This window comes from Pteropus alecto, unplaced genomic scaffold (genome assembly GCF_000325575.1).
Source record: "Pteropus alecto unplaced genomic scaffold, ASM32557v1 scaffold90, whole genome shotgun sequence".
NCBI lineage: Eukaryota > Metazoa > Chordata > Mammalia > Chiroptera > Pteropodidae > Pteropus > Pteropus alecto.
Window position 1 is genome coordinate 1,609,402 of NW_006429894.1, and position 8,735 is coordinate 1,618,136.

General features: G+C 47.5%; 1 protein-coding gene across 6 annotated transcripts in view; it reads right to left on the minus strand.

The window, feature by feature from the left end:
- Window positions 1–961: 961 nt before the first annotated feature.
- The window catches only part of NEK7 (NIMA related kinase 7), an 87,797-nt gene continuing 80,023 nt past the window's right edge, over window positions 962–8,735 (minus strand). For all 6 annotated transcript variants that reach the window (XM_015587491.2, XM_025044740.1, XM_006904430.3 and 3 more), the window contains one exon: window positions 962–1,763. In XM_015587491.2, coding sequence (XP_015442977.1) covers window positions 1,653–1,763 — 111 coding nt within the window. In that variant the 3' untranslated portion in view covers window positions 962–1,652. The remainder of the gene's footprint in view (window positions 1,764–8,735) is intronic.

An 8,735-nucleotide genomic window follows, 5' to 3' on the forward strand; every position in this document is an offset into this window, starting at 1 on the left:
GGTCACATCTGGAAAAGAGGGAGAGTCTATACTTTGCCCTTTATACATTTTTAACGTTTACAAATGACTTGAACGTATTCAATGATTGTAAGAAAAATACTTACAGGAAAAACCAGAACCCGAGGTTATGTCAGCTAAGGGCGGGTGTTCTCCGGGGACGAGGTCTTCGCGTTGGCAGGATTATCAAACCCAAGGTTACACGGCACGGCGTCCTTCTCGGTGGCTGCCACTCGGCCTTCTGGGCTACAGGAGGGCGTCCGGGGACAACGCGGCCCCACAGCGGCACGCACAGAACCCCGCCCGCTCCCACCCTAAGCGAAGCGTTATCACATCTGACACCTTCGTGCAGGAACACAGCACTCTGCTTAAGAGCTTCTCAACGGAAATGTCAATCTCATAAAAATTCTGGCTGTGGTAATGGCCAGTTTTCATTTCTTTAAACATATTCTAAAATTACAACCTTGTCCACTGAGCTGAAGTTCTACTGACGTTCACGGGCACAGCACACGTGCCTTCTTCTCCGACAAGGCGACACATAGACACAGTGTGGCCCGGACTTTGCAAAGTTGAAAAACATGTTTTTGATCCAGGAAAAGTGTCAGCATACCAAATACTTTCTAAGGGTATTACATTGTCGGAAAATCTGAAACATTAATGGATAAAATGCACATAGAATATAAATAAGAAGATAACTTGAAGAATATAAAAAAAAAATTCTTGAAGGGGACCGATCACGACTTCAATAAAATCTATGAAGAGAAACATACGCTTACAGGATAGTGTACAATTATGAGTAGAGCATTTAAATGGATAGAGAAATTGAAACATAGTCCTGCAAGATTTGAAGAATATTTTTCAAATGCACAAACAATAATGAAAACACACAAAAGCCCTGGCAACGTGCAACATTCGAAATTCCTATCGCGCCGGCCAAACGAATCCTTAACCACTTTAAAATGGATCCATTTATACCATTTTAACGCAAAGCGAATATCAAAGGTATGAAAACGAAATAAAGCAAAAAACTCTTCAGTGTCTGACTCACATTTTATCCCCAAATCTTTTCACATTTAATAGTTGCATTTTGAATGTATAAGAATTTCAAATGTTTCGCAAATAGTTTATGTCAACATTTATCTTAAGAATTATATTTGAAAGCTACAATGCTAAGAACTAAAACATACTTCAAACTTTTAAAAATAAAATAATCACAAAAGTTCACAATCGTGTTCATCTCAAATGTCCATAAATGCCTAAGCCGCACACGGCCGCAGGTTCAGACATCGTGCTCAGGCTGTGAGGAGTGCCAAGCTGAGCCTTCCACGTTTGGCACCGAGAGTCCATCCGAACACACCTCATGCCCAGGAGACGCTAAATCGTTCTAGAGATCTTCAGCCATTGAAAACCATCATGTTCATTTTCTCTCCTAGCATGCAATTGCATTATTACAAAGTCATCCGGGGTTTTGCGGAAAGGTGACTTAAATTGGTACAAAATGAAGCTTATATGAAAACTGGTTAAGGAGTCGAAGCACACGAGCTCTGAAATATTAATCCTAACACCCAGACAAAACGGGAGGCGTGACTCGCACGAGAATACTCTGAGTGACTGCGGCCGCGTGCTCCGCGACCGTGACCTCGCGCTCAGCGTGCTCAGCTGCTCGCGGTGCTCGCGTGCATCCTCTTCGCCACGTCATACACGTAGGTGATGTCCGGCCGCTTCTCTGGATCTGGGCTGATGCACATGTTCACCAGCTGTCGCAGCTACAGGGACAGAAACACGGTCGCCTCGGTCAGTTACTGACAGACAGACAACTCCCCAAAAGCTAGCGCTTCACGATCCTTTGGTCTTTAAGACCTATTTTTAAAGCACTGTATCCTCCCGCAACAATCTTGATTCGCAAATGAAGAAACTAAGAACCCATTAAAACCCGACGCAGAACCCGAGCAGCCGGATGTGCGAGGCGGCCTCTTCCGCCGCCCGCTACCTCCTTGGCCTTTTGGGTCGAACCCCTCGCGATGCCTAACGCAGCTCTGCACGCACCGTAACGATTCAGGGACACTTGTTACCTGGTTGGATTTCAAAGCGTTAGCACTGTAAAGGGATGTCACTCGGTTTAAGGGACAATCTGAGTTCCAGTCAGGAGGGATGAGTTATAAGGTACTGGCAGGCAGCACCAGCCCTAGGCGGTCGCCAGACGGTGGACGAGGGGCGCCTCCGAGACGTCGCTCGGTGCCCGAGGCTGGCCCGACTTCCACCTGTGCCCACGGGGCTGAGGCCTCAACCTCGGTCGAGGGCGTCGACGTGGCTTGCTGTTTGTTTTCGGGCGGGATAGAGCCCACCACTCCAGGTCCTTGTCAAAGAGCACGGGCGGCGTACCGAACCATCAACGATAGAAGGTTGGCTCCGACCAATGCCGAGAGGAGGGAAACCTAGGGGAGCCTCCGGAAGGGACAGAATTCCTCTCTCCGACTCTGGATAATCGAGTTCTGCCGTCAACCAAAGCAGACTGCCAGGGGCTGCGGGCTGGGGACACACTGGTTCACCCCACTGCCAAATCACCTTCCAGGACCACGCGCCAGGGCGCGCTTTGGCTTCCACGAAACGCCACGCGGGTCTCTGCCACGTAACCGCTGTGGAAGGCGCTCCTGGTGTTCGACTCGCGGGCCCTCACACGAGACTTTTCCATCACAGTTTAGCAGGACGAACTTTCTCCTCCCCGAGGAACGGGGTTACTTCCTCCTTCAGGACAGAAACGACTCGCCCCAGCCTCCCTTCCAGCCGTGACCGCCAGCCCCGCCCGGTGCCCGCGCAGCCCCTCTGTCCTTGGTGCTGAACCTGTGCCCCCATTTCTGTCTTAATAACCGGTGAGTCGTGGTTTTCATCATAAATCACCTCAAATCCTTTGGAAAAAAGGTAGACTGTAACTGCACAAGCGAGGATTTACACGGGTCCGATTCCGAATCTGCTGTAGTTCACCCTGAAATACCAGAGGTCACTACTGCTTGTTCTCAAGGCACACTTAAACAGACCTAGCGACCTGGGCATCAGCTGCAGTTCATCTCGGCGAAGCAAGGCGGGAAAAACCCCAAGGAACTTATGTTACAAACAGCTATGCACCATATTTTATGCCTATAACTTGACTAATTTGGTTAAAAATGTAAATTCATATGGGTCCGTGGAGAGTCTCGTCATACCAGGTGACAGTTTAAGTTACATGGATAAGGTCACCTCTCATCCCTTCTCCTTGTAATGGATGTAGGGGACAGCACCTCCGTGAGATGGGAGAGCTGTGTGTGCCCCTGACATAAGCACCAGGAGGGTAAGACAGTCACCTACGTGTCAGGCCCCAGGAATAACAGTGAGAGGCAGCAGAAAGGGCTTAAAAGTCACTAATTGGAGAAAAACTCTTGCTTTGCCAGATCGATTCCTACTTTCGAGCTGCTAAATAACCACACAGGACACACATGACTGCTGATTCACCTAGTTACTTTGGCAGCGGGGGGCCACGGCTAGGGGCCACGCTACTTGGATCTGGGTGCTGGTGGAACTAGCATCTTTTCTACGTCTCCAGGGCACAACTGCAGTGCAGATCCGACACGGTGCTTTCTGCCCCATGCGGGAACTCTGGGCTGCAGCTAAACGCTACTTCCAGCGCCGCGGCTGAGAGACAGCCGTCTCCGGGAAGCTGCTGTCCACAGGGGACTCCCTGCGACTCGGACGCCATTCTAGAGTTTCACGCGGTGCCTTCCTCGGCCTTCACAGGCAGGCTTAACGATGGCCACGCTCAGGCACAGGGTCGCAGGGGCAGTATGGGGCACAGCCCGGACGTGAGCCGAAGCGCCCTAGGTTTAGCGACGGCGTCGCACAGCCCGAAGGGGACCCCACCTGGCTCTGTGGGCTCCACCGTGGCCCCCTCTGCACCGAGGTGGGTGACCTTCCAGGGAGGGAAAGATTGTGGTTCAGCTTTTTGAATCTCGAGAGAACACGAGCTCTAACACCGGCTCATCCGGTTCCTAAAATGAGTGCATCTGCCTTCAGGTTTCACAGAGCAGTTCTGGTCAAAACAACAAGGCGCAAAAGCTTCTGCGGGCTCCGCGAAACTCACAGTGACACACGTTATCCGCTGGAGATGCAGTTCAACGATGACCAGAAACTGGGTGTGTCGGGAGCAGCGCGACGATTTTGATGTTATTTCTAATCTGACTCCTTCGTTAGAATGACAGCGACTCCCTCCGAACAAATGAAATGAACTTGGACACTAACACGGAACCACTTTTTAAGATTATAAACTTATACAGGGACACGATAACTCATAAAAATGCCTCTAAAGTTTTCTATCAGGAAGTCAGACATTAAATAATCAAAATGAAAAGAAATACCTTGGTGACCTCCCTCAAGCCTAATCCCATATTTTTAAAGAAATTCCTGTAAACTCTGGGAGAAAGGATATTACTTTGAAAATCCTTATTTATCCAATATTTTGCGATGATTCTGAGCACTGCATCATCAACCATGTTCAAGGAAAATATGTTCATATAATAACTTTAAGAATTTCATATCTATTCCTATATGTCAGTAATCTATTCAATTACTAATATTATTATTAGGTAATCACTTGCTTAAAAAATCCATTTCAATTGAGGGGATTAGCTTTCCACTTATTACTTTAAATTACAGAAATAATTCAAAATTCAGTAGATATTACATCAATAAAAATAAATAGTACATGGAGACACTTCGTGGTTTGTGTTGTCTCAAAAAATTTGTTTAGTTTGCATTACTTCACACGTTTGTAAAAATATGTACTTTGTTGTTTTTTAAGTAGTTTTACAGAGTAAGTTGAAAATCAGGCAAAAATTAAGGTCCGAACATGCAAAGGCCTTTATAAAATCAGAGAAGAAAAAACTGCTTAATTCAGATGCTAAAGGGGAATTCAAAAGCAACGCTGAAATATTTAAATGAGAAAAATAATAGCAAATAAAAATAAAATGGATTCTTTACAAACATTTCCAAAGGATGATGATATCGGAGGTCAGATGGAAGTTCATGAATATTTGTTGTCGATGAAGTGGGGAAAAACACTAATATATTTTGATCTGTATATTTCTAAAGGAATCTCAAAGCACTGAGGTCGGTACCGAAGTATTAAAAAGAAAAGCATGTTCGGAGTGGCTGCTGCCAGGCGCCAGCCCGCTCACGGTCAAGGCCGACACACCCAGCAGGTAACAATGGGCCTCTGCGCTGCGCTCCAGGTCACCCACACGGTTCTCGGCAGAATGACAGAGGCTGCTGCCATTGGAGCTCCTTCCTGTCCACCCGTCTAACCCTCCGAGACCCACAACGTGAAGGCAGCCACCCAGCCACGCCCGAGTGCCACGTGTACCAGGACACATGTTCGTACCCAAAGTGGGCCTCACACGTTAGAGCTCACTGCGTCCCGGAGCTTTAGATGTTGATACAGGACTGTCGGGTGTATCCGACTTGTACGACAGCGCCACTAGTGATCGGCCTGGGCGAGAGGAAAAGGGGACAGATCTCACACTGACATCAGGTGACGCGATGTCTGTCTCTCTCAACGGAGGTCCTCGCTGTCTTTTGAAAACTGAGATCTTACGGAAAGTGATATGGTTTTATAGGGTGCCACAGCATCTGTGAAACACGGGGCACCATTTCGGATTCGTGTTTTTAAGGAGCAAGTCTCCGGCGTCACTTCGGAAGCGGAAGTGAACAAAGGGCCTGCCTAAATATGTTTTTTAAACAAAAACGGGACATTCAAAGCTTAAAGGTCAAATCTTATGTGGCACTTGAAATCAGGTGGGCAACTAACTGACAGAAATGCAGAGAACGTGCAACTTACTAAGACCGTTTTAGGGAGAAAAACCAAACAGGGCTCAGTGTCTGAGAAAACACTCAACGTCCAGCTGGCTCTAACAACAATGGCACCGTTACGTATTATATCCAACATCATGACATCTCTCTACGCTGCACAGCATTCTCCTCTCGCGATGCCCCGCCTTACGTAACGAGGAGGACTACAGAAATACCCGTGAATCAGAGTTCCCTCCAAACATAATTTGTGCCAGATAACGGAATGACCCCCGTTTAGATATTCTTGAGGCAGTGAGTGTATTAGGAAGAATCACCCAGCATCAATTTAAATAATTAGTGACTCTAGCGACTACAGAAGAGAACTATTCAAACTGCTCGAATGAATAAAAGTTTTATAAACTTAGTTTAAGTTCAAAATATGCAGAAAGTATCCGTACCTGGGACTTTTCATCTCGTTTTTCCTTATTTACAGGAAGCAGCTCTTTCATGAGCTAAAACAAAGGGCATGTGTTTTGTCATGGGCCCCGCTTTCTTAAAAAACTTCTTTCAGCATATTCTGAATTTAAATATAAAGTATTTATAAATGTGAGGTTTAAAAAAAAGGCAGTTGTGATTTTTAAAGTTTTCATTTACTATTTTCCTTTCCTTAAGGGCAACCATTTGGAAAATCCAGTATTAGCGGAATTACGGCAAACTTACATTTCTTGTTGAGCATATTAATGATCAACACATCCGCTACCTGACTTGAAATACATGTCGTTGTTTATACAAACCCTGATGCCTAAAAACGACTCCTGCCCTCTGCGCCCGGCTCCCCATTCCTTCCGGTCAACGTCACCCGTCTCCGAGTCACCAGTGGCCAGAAGGGCGTCGAGTAAGCGGCCGATGGCGCCTGGAACGTGGGTGGGTGGGGTGGGGGGTGTCACAGGAGGGGGAAGCCCAGGGGCTGAGGCGCAGGGGGGACCAGCACCCTCCCTCACGTGTCCCTCACACGCCAGTGTCTCAGGTGCTTAAATTTCTTTCTTATTCAGAGCGTTGTTTTCAAATCTTCGATTTAATCTCTCCCTACTCTGTTTTCTCATTCTAGAGCTCCCGATCCACCCTTCTCGTTTCTACTTTCTGACTGTTCGCAAACCGTTTACTCAACTTTTCAGAACCTCGTCCAAGGCGATCTGCTCAACCCTCACACGGACAGAGGTCTGGCAGAAGCAACCGAGGCACAATCCTAGTCAGCCTGCCTTGTGTCTTCTCCAGTGAACCAGGGAATTTTGATAATAAAGAAGTATTTAATGAGACAGACAAAATCTCTAACCGCAGGATGTCAATGCTCAGATTGTCAATGAAATACGTTGGTTAAAAAAGACTCAGTACAGAGAGACACCCTACACTTTCTAAATGATTGTCAATATAACTATTCACTTTTTTTTAACTTGGATTTTCATGAGATAATTCACTGAACAATAGTGAAATGCGCAATTCTGATGACCACTGCAGCGACTCACAAAGAAGTTAAATGCTGAAACCGAGGGGGGCGGGGATCCACTTGTCTTATTTCCCAGTAAATGAAGACTGGATATTCTAGAAATGATGTCGCTTACTTATGAGAATGAAAAACAAAATCACAAAGCAGGTAATAGCAACAGAATAAAGCCGCCTTGTCTTCTGGCCCGCCTTTGAGTCATTTCCTGCCATAGCAGATGGAAAGTTCTTTGGAGAAGTTTCTCTCACTCATTCAACTGTCGCTGCTGGTTCCTGTGTCCTCTTCTGCATTTATGCCTTCGCTCTCACGTGTCCACTCCCTCATTCCCTCAGCCACCCACCCAGGCAGTGAGTCACGGAACCTGGAACCTTCGGAACGCGCCGGGCCCCAGGGATGCAGAGCAAAAAGCCGTGACAGCCTCAGGAGCAGGCGCTGGCCAGGCTGGGGGGGGGATGGGCGCGAAGAAACAGCTCTGATGCAGGGTCCTGCCCTGGGGATGTCCCTACAGGGCGGGAGGGGAGCGGGAGCCGGCCTGCAGGGGACGGGCCTGCAGGGGACCGGCCAGGGCTTTGTTTTACAGAGAATGAGTCCGCCTGGTCAAGGACAGGGGGAGGGGCGGTTTCAGAAAGAGGGAAGTTCACGGACCTCCCAGGGGAGGCTGCACTGGGAGACTCAGGGCCGTTAGACTGTTGCCATTTCAGCCGCAACAGTGGCGCTTAGTCACCGGGCCTTTCGACTCAGAGTTCAACTTAAAAACTTGATACTTCCCTCTTCATTGGTTCCTATATTTTGCTACCCTAAAAATTCAATGGCAATTTGGACTTTTAAAAGACCTAAAGAAGCCTACCATATGAAGAAATATTTAAGCTATTGTTCAAGGATGACACCATCAAACCCATTTGGGTTTTTCGTGAACACAAACTCTGAATAATGACTTTACGAACAAATGGAGCTCCGGCTTGGGGAGAGAAAACGTTTCTCAGCTCATCTGCATTTCGCAGCTGTTGTTCTGAGAACTTTTCTACATCCCTGAAAGGATTAGGTGACATGATCGGTCTGCATTTCCACCTCTCATTTCTTTAGTTAAGAATTAGCTTCCGTGTTTACCTAGATGGCTCGGCTCCCTACGTCACGTCACAACGGATTTCACTGAGAGGGCGAATCGCAGGGTCTCTTATGGGGGGGCAAGTGCACCGGACCACATATTCCGCTTTCTACCTCTTCTCGAAGCGGCTAACATAACAGTTTCGAGGTAGAAAGCGGGATCTGTCTTCCTTTCCCAAGTCTAAGACCTTCTATCTGGGCCAGACTTTGATATGTGCCCCTTGGCTCAGAATCCCAGCTCCGACTTCACACTTAGCTGCAGCGCGGTAGCCCCGCAGGCAGGCCGGCTTCAACCAACCACCAGTGGCATCATCATTAA